The sequence below is a fragment of the Squalius cephalus genome (assembly GCF_949319135.1).
Source record: "Squalius cephalus genome assembly, chromosome: 21".
In the NCBI taxonomy this organism is placed as follows: Eukaryota; Metazoa; Chordata; class Actinopteri; order Cypriniformes; family Leuciscidae; genus Squalius; species Squalius cephalus.
Window position 1 is genome coordinate 6,023,058 of NC_137142.1, and position 15,740 is coordinate 6,038,797.

The window sequence follows — 15,740 nt, forward strand, 5'->3', positions numbered from 1 at the left end:
TACAGGAAATATGTCATTCAAGTAGAAAAGTGCTCAAGTGCAAAAACCACAAGTGTGGGTACTGGGACAGGCCCTTGTTTTTTTTTTTTATTCAGGTAAATTGGGGCACATTTTGCCATTGAGTTGTCTAATAAATTAAGTGCATCATTTGAAAACTGAAGTGGATTTGGGAATTCTCAATGTGAACAACACACTACTCGCACTATTTATACTACAAAACAGCATAGAAAAGTGCATAAGTACACAAACTAGGACACACATACATTTCACAGTGATTAGTCACATGACATTTACAGTTTGGGTAATTGGCTCAAAACTACTTTGCAGCAGAAAGGAGTACATATGGCAAATATGTTGGACTTCTTTGTAGCCTAAATCTTGCACTTCTGAGGGCCCTGCGGCAGCAGAACAACGGGCATCGAGAAGAATGGAAACTGAAGGACAGCTTTCTCCAGGTATTACAGACCTCTTGCTCCATCTTAGTTTCAGTGCTGGTACAGATCCTGCGCTAATGCCCCCGGATCAAAATGCAGGGGACTTGAGATGGTTTCAAAACTGAGCTAGTTGTAGGGGACTTTCACCAAGCATGCTTTCTGGCCTAAAGACAATTTAATGGAGTGCAACAAAACTAAGGTCAGTTTTTTCCAAGATCCCATCCTCTCAACTTAAAGATGTTTGGGAGCTTTTCTTTACACACTGTATTGCATGCAAAAAACAATGAAAAAAATAAAAAATAAAAAATAAAAAACCCACTACACTCAATTTGAAGAAAAGCATTTATTTTGTGAGCTGAAGTTGAGTAACTTTAAGTTTAACAGAGAAAACATTTCAGAAGATGGACAGTATATGAATATATAGGTCTATCTCAATTCAAAATTGGACTTCGGAAGATATTTTATATCTCCATCTCTATACAAGTGAACATAAACATGTCCAAAGAATTAAAACTTTTTTTTTTTTTTTTTTGATGAAAAACTGAAAGCGATTAAGGTATGTTTTGCTTAGCAAATAATGCGACGAGCTACAATACTTTTAAATATTTATTGCCATTACTGCATCTTAATGAGACAGGCTGAAGGAACTTTTCGAGTTTGTAGGGCTCCGGTGCTCGACACAATCAGCAGGTAGTTAAAGCACCATCCTTGTTCATGGACTCTCGTCTGAGAAACTAGTCATTTTTCATGCAGCCCTTAAACACGGATGCTGATGTTTTTCTCTTCTCAAAATCTTTGCAAATATTATCAAATTCAAATGCTTACAATCATTCAAATGGTGATCAACCAACTTAATGTCAAATATGAAGGCATTCAAAAAGAAATTTAAAATAGAATAAAGGCAAGAACTTTTGGTATTCAAACTAAATACACAATGCCGACACCTTTGACCAGATAAAAAAAAAAAAAAAAAACCTGCTTTCTTAATCCCTTCTTTTTCATTTTTTTTTACCGAAAAAATTGAATTTGTTAACAAAACTATGAACAGTTTCAAAAAATTATCACCTCTACAATATAACATCAATAGTTAAGATCCTTCAATGAACTTAGTGGAGTACCCTCATCAGCCATGAACGACGTTACAATTTCAGAAGATAAAGAAACTGTAGCATAAACCTAAATAAACGTGATATACCACTTTTGGTGTAACAACCAATTTATGCTAGGGCTCAAAGTAGGTGCTAAATGCGAAGCAAAGACCATGCTACAGAGGAACATACTCAAAACTCTGGATTCCCATAACAAATAGTCGCTTTTTTCTTTCTTACATGGGTGTGGTATTTGTAGTGTCTACTTTTATATTAGTAGGCATTATGTAAGCATTGTGTGTCACTCTCATTTAGTCAAAAGGGCTGAAGTCCCTCTCTAAGTTTTCAGATTCATCGTCATCAGAAAAGAAGTCGTCGTCGTCTATGTCTTCCTCGTCGTAATCCTCGTGCCATTCTGGAACGTATTCATCGTCATACTCGTCATCCTCCTCGGCCTCGTCGCCGGGGTCTTCGTTGTTGTTGTTGTCGGAGTCAGCGGACTCAGAGCCTCCTTCAGATTTGGACCTGAAATAATAAACAAGTGTAAAGAAATCTGCATGCGTCAGTGGCGCTTCTCTGTAAATGTGTGGTGGCTCACTCTTTGTTGGCATCTGTGTTGTTAGCCAGATTAGAGGCCTGTGCCGTCTCCTGGTCTGACCCGGTCTTGGACTGATACCCCACACGGAAGTCCTGCCAATCGGAGATGGTCAAATGTGTTGCTTTGAAGGCTTTTAATAAACAAGTTCATGTTTAAGCCTATAAAAAGTGCGCAAGTGAGAATTCTGCAGGAGTAGATTTACCTGAGTGGAGTGCTGGAGGATGGCCACTAGACGTTCCTGAATTCGGCGGATCAGCTCTAGGCCAGTGTTAAGGTGTTCCGGTTTCAGGAGTCGGACACAGGATGCAAGATCGGTGCATTGCAGCAGGGTCTCCTCTGAAAACAAAACCACAAACACTTTTATCAATGCATCAGAATCATGAAACATAACTGAATTAGAGCAGGGTTCGCAGGGATCTCGGTTCGCAGCATATGCATGGCTTTGAGTTTACTTAATTTACACATGAGTATCATTTCCAACATTTTTTTGTGGACAGAAGTTTACAGCATTTCATAAGTGTTTCGGCAAAATAAAAGCATTTTGAATATTTACAACTCAAGGATTTGAACGTGTGAAAGTGAAGCACAAATAAACATGAATATTAGTATTGTAACTTGTGTAAATAAAATGATAAAATATACATTTTACAGTACAATACAATTACTACAAACAGTCATCTATTTCTGTCTTCATTTTCATAATTAGAATTTAAATAATAATAATTGTTATTAAATTTGATTTGGTGAATTAATGTGGAGAGACACGATCACGACTAAAAAGAGGTTTGAGTCCATTTTAAAGTCAAGCTACAAAATCAAAAAAGACTGAATGGTGACGCAGTTACATTGTACTTAAGTACTGAGCAATATTAATTAACTACTTGTACTTACTATAGAGTTATGGTTAGGTTACTTGTAATTATGCATAATTTACTGTTATTACTATAGCAAGAACATGCAGTAACGACATATCACCTTAAAATAAGGTGTCACCGATATTTTAACTATTTACTTGCATATCATGTCACCATTAACTGACGGAGAACCGTGAACATGCCAATGTGTCATTAAATTATTGAAATATTAACTTAATCTCATGAGGTATTTGAAGAATATGAATGGGAAAAACACTTCCATAACCAATTAGTGCTGGGCAACGATTAATCGCATCCAAAATAAAAGTTTGTGTTTACATAATATATGTGTGTGTACTGTGTATAATTATTTAGCATATATAACTACACACATATGCATGTATATATTTAAGAAAAATGTGTTATTTATATACATTATGTATATGTATGTGTGTGTGTGTGTGTGTACATATATATACACATACACACACACACACACAAATACAAATACACAGTATATACATTCAAATATTTCTTAAATATATACATGTGTGTACTGTGTATAAATATTTTTTATGAAAACACAAACTTTTATTTTGGATGCGATTAATTACGATTAATCGTTGCCCAGCACTAATTCTAATGTTTTGAAAGTGTTTGTTTTTTTAACAATTGTCTTTCCCAAAAATTCCCATCATTATTCAAAACCAATACAGACTGCCTGATTGTTAGAGTAACACTCACCCAGCAGGATCTGCAGGGCGTTAGTATGAAGGTCCAGAGCTTCTGTCTGCTGCTCCATCACATCCATCTTCTCAGTGTCCTGGTTGTAATAGCTGTACACACACGAGTACGCCAGCACCTACCAGACAAATTACACAAATACAACCATAAGCATAAAGAAAACAACTGAAAAGATTGAAAAAAAAAAAAAAAAAACCATGAAAGCCATTAAGATTCCCACCTTTCGAGCTTGAGCAAGAATCTTACAGGCGTCTATCACAAACGTCAAAGACTTCATCTGTAAAGCTTCATTTATAGAAAACACCTTGTTCTCCAGGTTGATTGCAAAGTCCTGCAGAAAGCAACAGACAGATACTTACAAACTCAACTTGTATAGAATTTCAGAAGTCCGTAATGAATGTGACGAATGGCTCAAACAAACCTTGGCTTGGTTATGAAATGTGCATCTCTCGTTGTAGTCTTGGAACTTCTTCTCTTGCCTTGCAGCTTTACTCACCTGTGATTGCACATTAAGAGGTATAGAGAACGTTTAGGCAAGAAGTCTGAATATTTACAATATGCAAATATCTCAAATCAGTGCCTCTGATGTTAAATGACTGTTAGGGTTGGTAAGTTTGATTAGTGTTTTTTGAAAATCATTTTAAGCTGTCTTCAATAAATCTGCACAAAACTCTTACAGAAATCTAAATGTTTATAGAAGTCTTGTGTGGCCTTTTGCATGGCTTCATTTTAAATAAATATAGGTGGATAAATATTGCTGTTTTCTTTTTTTACTATGCATTTATGTTGCACAACACATCATTCTTGTGTTCATTTAGTGAATACAATTGTGGGAAACTACTTGATTATTTTAACTAATTTACTCCTTGCTTTAAAACAGTGTTTCTCAATCGTTGCAAGTAAGTTGTGTAGCCAAAAAAGAAACAACAACAAAAAACGTACGGTAATTGTAAATGCTTTTCTGATGCAAGACTTATTTTGAAAGACGTGTGCGAAAGCGGTTGACTTTGGTCAGACGCAGTTTAGAGTTGTCCTGATTCAGTATCTGCTGTCAGATGAGATGTTGTCAGACTGCACAATGGCCATGATTGTTTTGAAGTTGCATCTGCATTGGTATTTACAGACTGTTTATTGCAGCTCAGAGCTGGCGTGAATGCATCTACACTGCAATTACAATTACATAAATAATGCCATGAGATTAGTGGCTTTTAAATGGGTATTAAAGAGTTAGTTCACCCCAAAATGAATATTCCATCATCATTTCCTCACCCTCATATTGTTTCAAACCTGTATGATTTACTGTATGATTTAAGATAATTTGAGAAACGTCTCAGTATTTTTTTGTTCATACAATGGAAGTCAATGGCAACAAAAACAGTTTTATTTACCAAAATTCTTCAAAATAAATTTTAATGTTTCAAGTGTATATATATAATTTTTACATGGCTCTGTAGAATACTTGATTCTGATTGGTCAATCGCGCCATAATGCGGGCTCATCTGGGTTACTGAAGTCAGCAGTGCCATACGCCTGCTAGGAACAGTTTCTTTGTGGAAGTTTTGTATTTGGTGAGTAAATAAAGTATTAAAACTCAGTCTAATCAATATTTTGTGTACAGTTATTTAATTATGACATCCAGTATCGTGGACTCGCTCTCTCGTTTCATACAAACGCAGAGGCTGCCATTTTGTGACTATTGTTTTGTACACTGTTGGATTATGAGATACAAACAGGTATGAATTTAAAACAGTTTAATCTGAAATCAATCTATCTTATCCCCATAATTATTTATGTGGGGAAATGCTGTGTAATAAGTGGTATGACTGTATACCGTATCACTTAAATGTCTGTCTAGTTTGAACTTGCCGCTGCAACTGCTCTCTCCGCGGAAGCTTTGCGTTTAAGGACCTAATAGAATATTTCAACTCAGATCAATATTTCGTGTCTAATTATTTACTTATGTGGCGAGTACCCGTGTAATAAGCGGGATAATGTACATCCAGCCGGTTGTTCCCTCAAAATAGCCCTCTTCAGGCTGATTAACTCCTCATCACCCTGTCGGGGGTTATTTTGAGAGAACCACCGGACGTACATTATCCCTTACATAATGTTTCACCTGGCCGTAAGTATTTTAACTTAACTCAGAGGGACAAGACTGGTTTATCTGCAACCTCATTTCACAGGTACATCTACAAGATCATATTGCAATCCGTCTTTTGAAGATACTTACCATGGCTGAGCAGTTATAATAATCTTTATGTGTTGGCTTCCATGGCTTCAGACATCTCCAGCAAAATCCATGATTACATTTGGCACATGTCATACTACATGGAGATAAATATAAAGTAGAAATTCAGTATTAAAGTTAACTGTTGCATAGTTCTTCAATTTAAAACAAACACTAGATAATACACATTCTCTGTAGGGATGCACAATATATCGGCCACCATATCGGTATCAGGCGATATATGTTCAATTTTAATGTTATCGTTAATCGGCCCGATAAGAAAATTTGGGCAATATATTAAAGCCGATAAATAATTGGATTTTTCCTTTTGCTGAGAGACTTGCACTGTTCAACATGATGGTTTTGAATTGCTTGAAATATGATTGGAATCACTTAAAAAAAAAAAAAGAGGAAAATACAGTTTAGTGCATCACAAATCTGTCATATAGGCTACATAAAATTATAGTGAGAACATCATTATAATTATGTACTTGGGACATGGATATTAATGGTGAGGCTTTTGCTTTTGTAATCAGGCTCTCAAAAATGATATAAAAATTTGGGTTTAGATTTATCGGCCAATATATCGGTTATTGGCTTTTAAATATTAAGATTTATCGGTATCGACCCAAATCTGAATATCGGTGCATTCCTAATTCTCTGATATGACGATTTCATTATAAACAAAACAAAGGTATAACAAAAAACAGTTTAGTTCAAAAAAGTGAACAAAGCAATTAGACATCTTTAAGCATTCTATAGCAGTAGTGATGCACACTTACTGTAGGCAACCCTCATTCTTCTCAATCTGAGCCTGGCAGCTGGGGCATCGCTTGGATATAAGTTTGGCCAGATGTTTACTCTGTGCTTCCATACTCATTCCCTCATAATAGCCTCCATCATCCATCCATTGGGACATGTGACTGCAGCTGGCTGGGTAGTGCGCCTGATGGTTGAACAAGAGAGATTGAGGCGTGAGCACAAGCACAGGTGTTAATCTCACTCATTTCATAAAACCAGGGCTTACTTTTAAAGCTTATTGGGTGTTTCTCACAATACCCATGTAACCTCCTCATCATTTCCATTATTAACTGTGGAAGATTTTTTATTAAACCGAATATAAAATTAATCATATGATCAATGTGAATATAGCCATTTACGTTAACAAGTTATTCTACTATTATAGTCAAATGTGTGTGTAGAGGCCTATAAGAGAATGGGATGTTCTCACATAAGTTGAGTTGCCATTAAGAAAAACCATGAGATAATCTCGTGCTGACACGTGATGATGAACTGTGCTCTCCGCTTTGTGCTACCATCATATGAGTAAACGTGATGAACTGAGGTCTCTTGTTTTCACAATATAGGTTGGGGCCAAATGTTGATAAACAATATTGGGAGTACATAACATTTATTGACTTGGATTAGAGTACTCTCAGCTATATAATAATTATATAACTCTCAGTTATATATAACTCAGCTTTATATCTCTGATAATAGTCTATCTTCAGGGATCAAAACCAAAGATTTGGAGAGTGATCTTTTACAGAGGCAGCAAAAGCCATAACATTTTTTTTTTTTACTGTATTACAGTAAAATAATTACTGCAAAAAGCGTACAAAACAACGATACAATATTTAGTTTTCTTATTTAAATCAGCATAACTTAAAAGGCAAAAAACAAATACTACCATGATCTAAAAACAATTTGTAATTAAGCTTCATTGTCGCAATGCAATGCAAACCATCTTAATGGTCCTAAAATATTACTAGTCAAAAGTTTGGAACAATTCAACTTTTATGCTCACAAAGGCATTTATTTGATCAAAAATAAGGTAAAAACTGTAATACTGTGAACTAGTATTGGAATTTAAGGTTTTCTATTTTAATATATTTTAAAATGTAATTTATTGATCTAAAGCTGAATTTATATAATTACTCAAAATGCATTTATTTATTTTCAGTTGAAATATGACCAGCACATGTTCTCAGCACATTTCTCTACATCAGTCACTTTTTGACAGTACTCATGAAAGACTGTAGCAGGAGTTAGGCAGATCACCTCTGGGAAGTTACAGCTGAAACAGGAAGACCAGCAGCACTTGGAGCAGGTTCCCACGCCACCGATGTTCTCCTTGCACAGGATCTGGTCACAGCCCTGAGGGTTGGTGCACCAGGTCAGGTTGGAGCAGCTCTCCACGAAGCCTCGCAGAAGAGCACTGTCGTACTGCAGGAGAACACACGAGACAAACTCATTCTCAGGTCTCTCAACACACTGAGTGTGTGTGTGTCTGTGTGAGTGTGTGTGTGTGTGTGTGTGTGTGTGTGTGTGTGTGTGTGTGTGTGTGTGTGTGTGTGTGTGTGTGTGTGTGTCTGTGTGTGTGTGTGAGAGAGTGTGGTGTGTGTGAGAGAGAATTGTGTCTGTGTCTGTGTGTGTGGTGTGTGTCTGTTGACCCTGCACATACTTTGGCAATGGTGTCCTTATCAGTGAGGATGTTGTTGAAGAACTTGGAGGTCGGCTGAGCCCGACAGTCTGTGATGGGACAGTCGCAGTTCATGACCAGATTCTGTTCGATGCGAGCACTGAGGTACTCCTGCCAGCACGACTGATGGGAAACAGAGATGGCATGACAACACAACTGTAAACGCAGTTCAGCATAGTGTCACATGTAGCAAAAGATATTAGGGTATTGACCAATACACATGAGCTATGCTGACATATTAATGAACGTCATCTACTGAATATGGTCTATCTCCCCAAAAATGACTAAATTGAATTTATTCACATGAACATGTCTTTTTCTTCCATGAAAACTGACTAAAGTATTTGTGATCCACAAAACTAAATGCTTCAGAAAATGAGAATATTCCTCCCTCTAACACTCCCTGCATCTGACTAGCAATCGCATCTAGAAAATCATAGCTTTACGTAAAATATAGGCACTGGAAATCATTCAAAAGTTTGGGGTTGGTAAGAACTGAATGGTTTTTGAAAGTCGTCTCTTATGCTTACCAAGACTGCATTTATTTGATTAAAAATAGGGGTTAAACCAAAATATTCTAAAATATTATTACAATAGAGTGGTGCAGGTATGACATCAGAACCCAGACTAATTAGTCGCTGGTTCCTTCAAGATTTTCCTATGGGTTTTTTTGATTTATGTCTAAAATAAAGCCTGTGGTAAACACAAGTTGACTATACTATGACGTTTTGTTCTACAACATATATCGCACGCACAACATAGCGAAAATGCGAATTTAGAAGCAGTTATGTTAATTTTTAAAAACATACGTTTTTAATAAGTAACTTGATAAGACTTGGGGTGCGAGTGTATGCAGTGTACGTTGTATAACAAAATGTCAAAGTATCAAGTTCTGTTTACCTCAGGCTTTATTTTAGACATAAATAAACACTATAAAACCGATAGGAAAATCTCAACGGAACCAGCAGTGAATTAGACTTCCGGGTTCTGATGTCATACTAGCACCACTATTTAAAATGGCTTTTTTTTTACAGCTTTTTTTTATTTTGAATATATTTTAAAATGCAATTTATACCTGTGATACAAAGCTGAATTTTCAGCAGTCTTCAGTCACATGATCCTTCAGAAATCATTCTAACATGCTATTTTGCTATTTTGATTCTTTAAATTGTTTTTTTTTCATGAAAAGAAAATTATTAAAGCAGCATTTATTTGAAAAAAAAAATATCATACTGCTCCCAAACTTTTGTATGGTAGTGTATTCTGAGAAGAACCGCACACTCACCCTGCAGCAGTAATGCATGCAGCAGAGCATGGGAGGGGGGTCACTCTCTTTGGACTGGGAAAGGCACACGGGGCATTGGGCCACAGGGCCCGGGGCCGGCTGGGGGTTGCGGATCTTGAGGCCGGCAGCCAGGACCAGGGCGTCTGGATCGTCAGTGTAGCGCTGGATCAACAAGTCCACGTTCCATTTGCAATGTATGAGAAGATGCTCGGCCCGGTCCAAATCCAGGCTCAGGGTTCCGGCCACCTGCTGGACGGTGCGCTGCATCAGCTGCTTCACCTCGTCCTGAGTCATCGTGCGACCCATGGAGAACAGCACCGCCTCCAGCACGCCGTCCTCCGGGTGCTGCGGGGGAACTATGAGGCCTCCCAGGCTGCAGAGGGAGATACACACACACACACACACACACACACACATAAAACGTCATTATATGGACTTGAGACACATGAGCTTCTCAGGGAAGAGCATTCTGATTCTTAACAGCAGGCCCAGACAGAATCTGCAGACCTTTCCACATTTACACATGGAAACATTAATAGCACTACACTTTCATTGGTAGCTGAAAGAATTACTAGTTTTCCAAGTCTGTGGAAAGCTGCAGTGCTGTTCCATGTGGACTTGCTCATTAACATTTATTACCACATAAAAGCTACAACATTTATCCTCATCAAATATAGATTTGAACTTCCTGATGTTCATCAGTTTTTAATAAGGTACCAACAGAATGATTTCTCTGTATTGATATAAAATCATAAAATTTGTATGAAATATCAGCTTTAAAATGTGTCAAACTGACACATCCTGAATAAATTTAGGGATAAAAACCTCTTTTAGACAAGTATGAATGTGTGAATTACAAAATACTGATTCATACAGCTAAATAAAATGATTCATTATTTTTTTTACATAGAATAAATGAGCAACAAACATGATTGAAAATTTAAAATATCTTTATTTTTTTTATGTATTAAACATAAATGCCTTAAATCACCTTTTTCAACATATCTAGCATACCTATGCTAAAATTCTGTGCTGAAACATAAGTATTTGATTGTTATTTAAAAAAAAAGTGGACAAAAAGAAAGAACAAATTCTTTAGGTTTAGTTTACCCAAAACGTTTTCCAAAAAGAAAGTTCTGTCATCATTTACTCGGATGTTATTCCAAAGCCATAAGACTTTTGTTCATCTTCAAAACACAGATTTAATTTAGTCCTTTATACATGTGCTCAAACGCTCGTTTGACACGCAACAACCAATGAGGTTTGTATATCGTCACTCAAGTACAGTTCAGCTGCAATTGACCATAGTTGATGTGCATTGATCAATGTTTATATGTGAATAAACGCCTAAATCTTCAGAAGATTTGGATTAAACCACTCAATTAATATCACTTCCTTTTATTATGTTATTCTGAACTTTTACTGAATACATGAAAGTTTTAGTTACATGGACTTTCAATGGAGGGAGATTAAAATATAATATAATGTAAAAAAAAAAAAATCTTCATTTGTGTTCCGAAGACAAAGGAAAGTCTAATGGGTAAATGACTGAATGCACTAACCCTTCAACTACGGCACAGGCAGGAAATGAGCTGCCTTCAATCCACTGATGATCACAAATGTTAGTGCTATTTAAAATAAGAAAAAGAGCATCTCTTAAGGCATTCCATTGGCCGTCGCCAACATTCGCACTGACCCATGAGGAATGGACTAGATCTGTCCTTGCGTAGGTCATAGTTAGTGCAACTGCAGAAGTTAAATCAGATCAAAACAGTTAAAGTAAAGACAAGCAGCAAAACACTTCCTGTGCCAACGTGAAAATCCTGCCTCACACAGACTGATCTGAGAACTAGTGAGCTGCCTTGCTGTCTACCATCTATGGCACATATAACCTCTTGAATGATTTGAATGCTCTACATGGGCAGCGGCTCCACATACCCCACAAATAGCTCTCTGCATGAGACACTCAACACACAACTGATTCCAACAGTGTTTGATGTTAGTTAACGACAAAACATTGTTATTCATGCTGCACATCTTCCTAAATAGCATCATGAGCACGTGCGTCTAGGTAGGCAGCTCACTAGGTTTTGGAATGGAGCAGCACACACAGGAAATTTGAAGAGCTTACAAAAACAAACAAAAGTAACCGGACAGACAAGCTACTCGCCCGACGAGAGCAACTGTTTGGCATCAGTGCATCTCTCGTTTCAGAAAAAGAAAAGCCCTGAGAAGGGAGGGGAAAAACTTCAATGAAAGCCACGTTCTTCGCCTCCTTTCTTGCACGCGGGTCTAGGGTTCAAGGGTTAAGGGTCATCAGCACACCTGGTGTCGGCATTGCTGCCGCCGCTGGTTGCAGAGCTTTTTTTCCCGTCGATCTTAAAGGAGAACTGCGCCTGGCCCTTTCTAGGTGTGGTCGGGTCCTCCATCAAGAACTCCACGATGTGTGGGCTTTCCTCGTTGCGTCGAAGGTAGCCTTTGTTGAGGACATGCATGATGCAGGACAGCACGTCAGTCGTGCTGCAGCTGAAGCGAACCGAGGAGCGAGTGCGATCCGCCTCCTGCTTCTGACACCTGTCCAACACCTGCAACAGCACAAGGGACACGCAAAGAGCACACTCTCATCTTCAGTTACATGTGTCAGGTGTTTCAATGATCATATTTGTTCATAATTGTTAAATCAAAAGATTATATTAAAAACAACAGTCTGCTTTCAAGAATATTGATATAAGAATATAGATCTAAATTGACAATTTTCGTGAAAATTACTTTTTTGTGTAAAAATCAGTTAAATCAGCATCAAAAGCTCTACAACAAATGCTATCATTATGTAAATACTTTTCTATTTGAATATTTTCTTTTCTTCTTGCATTATAGTAATGAGATTATTTTTTTACATTACAGTAATAATAATAATAATAATAATAATAATAATACAAACCAAAATTAGGTCCCTATGAAATGTTTAATTTTCTTCCAAATTACACTAAAAAATGCTGGGTTGTTTTAACCCAATTGAAGGTTAAATATGGACCAAACATTGGGTTAAACAGCTGGGTCTGTCCATATTTGACCCAAATTTGGGTTAAAACAACCCAGCATTTTTTAGAGTATACGTTTAAATTTTTTTTGGATTCATTTTTTTTTTTTTTTTATTGGATTTACTGTACAACAGTAATATATTTCTGGCAAGTTAAACTAAACCTTTATTTTGATGGGTTGCGGTGAAGACCTTTGAGTTTCTTAGTTTATGATATGATTTTTTCTCAAATGAAATGGTAAAAAAGTGATTCTCAGAGTGGCTCTGGAGATGAAGTTCATGCATTCATGTTTTCATATAGTAAGGCGGCGGAGGCTGAAAACACAGCGAGCGTCACACGTGCTTCAGTGTGTGTGTGTGTTGTGTTGTAAAATAAACCGCGCGTCTGCACCATTCATTCATACAGAGCCGCAGAACTATAGACACTCCATATCGCGATTTGATTAAGTGTACTGACATGCTTTTTATTTGTTCAGCAACATTTGACAAATTCCAGGTTGTACAGTCAATTCAGTTTTTATGACTGGATTCCACGAGTACTAAAATAGGTCTCAAGCTAAACAATCTCTATTGATTTTGCCATGAACTATGATCTGGACATGATCTTAACAGGTTTGTGAGTATTGTTTTTTATTAACCAAAGGGCAGCCTATAGGTCATGCACTCTTTTGAAGATCCATACTTTACCTTAAACACCAAATTGTCAATATGCATCTCCTTCTCATTCTTCATGATCTGCACAATGAGACAGTAGACGTAGTTCCTCTTCCTCTCTAGTGTGAGCGCAGCATCTTCATCCACATTCAGGTAGGTCTGCCTGGGAAGCAGGTAATGGTAACCGTGTTTGTCTGAGTTCTGCGAGAGGGACTTCTTGTTCAATCTCAGGACCCCTGAAAAGACCATCACAGCGCTTTTTCAATTCAATTCAAAAGTGTTTTTGTTCATTCAGAATTCAAAACAGTGACTCAATTCAGCGATCAAAAATACAGTAAAACCGCAATATTATTATGATTACGTACAATTGCAATTTAAAATTACTGTTTTCTATTTTAATATAGTCAGTTGAATTTTCAGCATCATCACTCCAGTCTTCAGTGTCACATGAGGCTTCAGAAATCATTATGCTGATTTGAAGACTAACTATTATTGATTATTTATAATTTTGAGCTTCAAATTGAATTTGCCATCACAGGAATAAGTTACATTTGAAAATTAATTCAAATAGAAAAGTTATTTTTAAAAGTATTTCACAATACTTTTAAACAATATTTCACAATAAATATTTTTGATAAAAAAAAAAAAAAACTTAATTATTCTAAAATTTAGACCAGTAGTGAATATGATTCTTAAAATACTTCCCCTATTGTATCCTAAGTGAGAAGAAGAAACTTATTTAAGAATCGTATTTCAAAATCAAGGAGGATTTTTATTGGATGTGTCTTCTCATTTTGTTATTATGAGTTCTCCTCACCTTTCATGGGGTCCTCGCTGCAGTCGGTGTGCGTGAGAACACCCTCCTCTGCAGTGAGAGGTTTGAGGGCATGGCTCAGCATAGCGGGTGAGAGACCCGTGGCCTGTTGCAGCATCTCCACACTCACATCCTGCAGAACAGCAAAGAAGTGAACACTTCTGAAGCAAGCTCATATTAAGATTCATATCACACCCAGGTATGCATTGATCTTGAAAGAATACCTCATGTTGGTTGAACTGTAGCAGGATGTACATCTGCAGTGTTGAGACGTAGAGAGTGCAGGAGCCGAACTGAAGCTCAGCATGACCGAGCCACGTCCACTGCAGCCGGCGGGGCTTACTGTGGGTCAAGCTGTACATGCGCTGACCTGCAGGAGAGAGAACGCATACAGATGAACATTCAAACTACAACAAAATCACCAGATTAAATGCCTGAATTGCAAGAGATTACATATCAGCAGGGTTTGAAATGAACTTTTTCACCCACCGGCCAATTTGGCTACTAAATGTTTAAGTTACCGGCCATTCAGAACTTTTACCATTACAAATTGAATAAATAAATAAATAAATAAATAAATATTTGTAATGGTAAAAGTTCTGAATTATAATAAATAATAAATAAATAATATAGGTTTCATACATTCATTTCTTGTTCAAACAAAATCCTGTCATCCAGCAATTTCCTCCCTTCCTCTTTCATTCTCATCCTTTTCACTAAAAAGGTGAACAGATCAATACAGTACAAGTAGGATGTTGGAAAATAGCCATTTCTTTCTGTTAACCAAATGCTTTTTAATCTACGCTATTGCTTCAATGCAAATGAACAAGCGTGCCGTTATTTGTTGAGTAGTGACGGGCATGTTTAAGTAATCCAGATAGGCACAGATTCTGCGCAATACGCTGTATAATATATCATGACTCACGAGTTGAGTATTTGCGCTAAATCTGCACAGATTTGGCTTACACGAACTTCCCCAGAAAAGTGAGTAAACATAATAACACGCCAAATTGGCTAGTGATTTGACAGCGTTACCCGCCACAGTTGATTTTTACCCGCATTTGTCAGGTTGGCGGGTGTTAATTTCAAACCCTGCGTATCAGTACAGTGGAATTTCAACTAACCGTTGGAGTAAAACTCTGTGAACTCAGCCAGGTAATTGCAGAGTTGAGCAGGGAAGTGTTTGCTGGGGTCCTCGAGGTAGCAAGGAGCTGACACAACCCAGCAACGTGGGGACAACACCAACACTTTCACGTCACTCTCTTCCTCGGGTTCAGACACGTCTTCATCCATCATCTGATCAAAACATGATGAACAACAAAAAGCACTATTATCATTTAAAAGGACCAAGTGATTCTACAACAGGGATGGGCATCTCCAGTCCCCGAGGGCCACTCTCCTGTTTAGCTCCAACGCTAATCAAACACACCTTAACAAGATAACGTCTTCAGGATGTACTAGAAAGCTACAGGCAGGTGAACTTTTATCAGGATTGAATAAAATCTCACCCCCCCACCACT

At 37.3% G+C, this 15,740-nt stretch overlaps 1 protein-coding gene across 9 annotated transcripts in view; it reads right to left on the minus strand.

The window, feature by feature from the left end:
• Nucleotides 1-1,209: 1,209 nt before the first annotated feature.
• The window catches only part of cul9 (cullin 9), a 44,562-nt gene continuing 30,031 nt past the window's right edge, over nucleotides 1,210-15,740 (minus strand). For all 9 annotated transcript variants that reach the window (XM_079854627.1, XM_079854625.1, XM_079854624.1 and 6 more), the window contains 16 exons: nucleotides 15,345-15,516; nucleotides 14,445-14,590; nucleotides 14,224-14,353; nucleotides 13,440-13,642; nucleotides 12,038-12,297; nucleotides 9,713-10,085; nucleotides 8,410-8,550; nucleotides 8,007-8,171; nucleotides 6,728-6,891; nucleotides 5,949-6,042; nucleotides 4,140-4,214; nucleotides 3,939-4,049; nucleotides 3,719-3,836; nucleotides 2,323-2,456; nucleotides 2,121-2,212; nucleotides 1,210-2,047 (listed from right to left, as the gene is read on the minus strand). In XM_079854627.1, the coding sequence (XP_079710753.1) occupies nucleotides 1,834-2,047; nucleotides 2,121-2,212; nucleotides 2,323-2,456; nucleotides 3,719-3,836; nucleotides 3,939-4,049; nucleotides 4,140-4,214; nucleotides 5,949-6,042; nucleotides 6,728-6,891; nucleotides 8,007-8,171; nucleotides 8,410-8,550; nucleotides 9,713-10,085; nucleotides 12,038-12,297; nucleotides 13,440-13,642; nucleotides 14,224-14,353; nucleotides 14,445-14,590; nucleotides 15,345-15,516 (2,592 nt within the window). In that variant the 3' untranslated portion in view covers nucleotides 1,210-1,833. The remainder of the gene's footprint in view (nucleotides 2,048-2,120; nucleotides 2,213-2,322; nucleotides 2,457-3,718; nucleotides 3,837-3,938; nucleotides 4,050-4,139; nucleotides 4,215-5,948; nucleotides 6,043-6,727; nucleotides 6,892-8,006; nucleotides 8,172-8,409; nucleotides 8,551-9,712; nucleotides 10,086-12,037; nucleotides 12,298-13,439; nucleotides 13,643-14,223; nucleotides 14,354-14,444; nucleotides 14,591-15,344; nucleotides 15,517-15,740) is intronic.